At 32.5% G+C, this 869-nt stretch overlaps 1 protein-coding gene across 1 annotated transcript; it reads left to right on the top strand.

Annotated features, from left to right (window-relative positions):
- Positions 1-166: 166 nt before the first annotated feature.
- LOC140966510 (S-protein homolog 2-like) lies at positions 167-569 on the top strand (the record flags this gene model as incomplete). The annotated part of the gene is made up of 1 exon (XM_073426774.1): positions 167-569. A coding segment is annotated over exon 1 (403 nt), but the record flags the coding sequence as incomplete, so codon positions are not given.
- Positions 570-869: the final 300 nt, after the last annotated feature.

Here is an 869-nt window from a genome sequence, read left to right as displayed (position 1 = left end):
AAATTCAAAAAATATTGTGTGACAAATTCCTGCTATTTATATCGCATATTTTGTGTGTTTTACCATTAGTAACATTCCCGTATCCTATTTTTGATTGATCACATACTTACTTTCAGATTGTAATAACTTTGACTGAGTTCTAACTCTATAAAAATGACTTAATTCAATGGTGATGAACACCATGATCATCTTCCCTATACACACAATGGGAAACTCTTTAGCCAAAACTATACTATTTTTGGTCCTTATGTTGGCAAGTCATCTCCCTAACTCGGAGGCTCGTATATGTGTTTTCACCGATGATTATACGATTTATGTGGCAAACAAACTCCCTCCAAACTCTGATCCGTTACAGATTCATTGTGCGTCGAAGAATAATGACTTAGGTTTTCACAATCTGACCACAAATCAAGAATTCAACTGGAGTTTCTGCACTCGGGTGTTTGGTCGTACTTTGTTTTTTTGTCATTTTTGGTGGGGTAAGAAAGACGTACAATTTGATGTTTTCAAAGATTCGTGGGCTAAAAGATGCAGTGGTGATCAATGTTATTGGGCAGCTAAGAGCGATGGTATCTATTTATCGGGTTATAAAAGGCATGAATGGAATCAAAATTGATAATAAAATTTCAAAGAAGAATTTAAATGCAGTTCCTTGTATATTCAAGTTGATAAATTAATTGTGAGCATTATTATTTTTAAGTCTTGCAAATCAATTTGGAAGTTATTTCATACTGTCTCGTTTGGTTTACATCTCCTATATTTATCAGGAAATAAACGTGGATTTCTTCTGAAAGAAGTGATATTCTTGAGAATATCAGTGTAATAATCTTAGAAAATTATGTATTTAGAATTAAATTTTACTAGTAGTA

Source organism: Primulina huaijiensis, unplaced genomic scaffold, assembly GCF_012295235.1.
Source record: "Primulina huaijiensis isolate GDHJ02 unplaced genomic scaffold, ASM1229523v2 scaffold206864, whole genome shotgun sequence".
In the NCBI taxonomy this organism is placed as follows: Eukaryota; Viridiplantae; Streptophyta; class Magnoliopsida; order Lamiales; family Gesneriaceae; genus Primulina; species Primulina huaijiensis.
The sequence above is the reverse complement of the archived record's forward strand: the minus strand, read 5'-3'. Positions and strand labels throughout refer to the sequence as shown.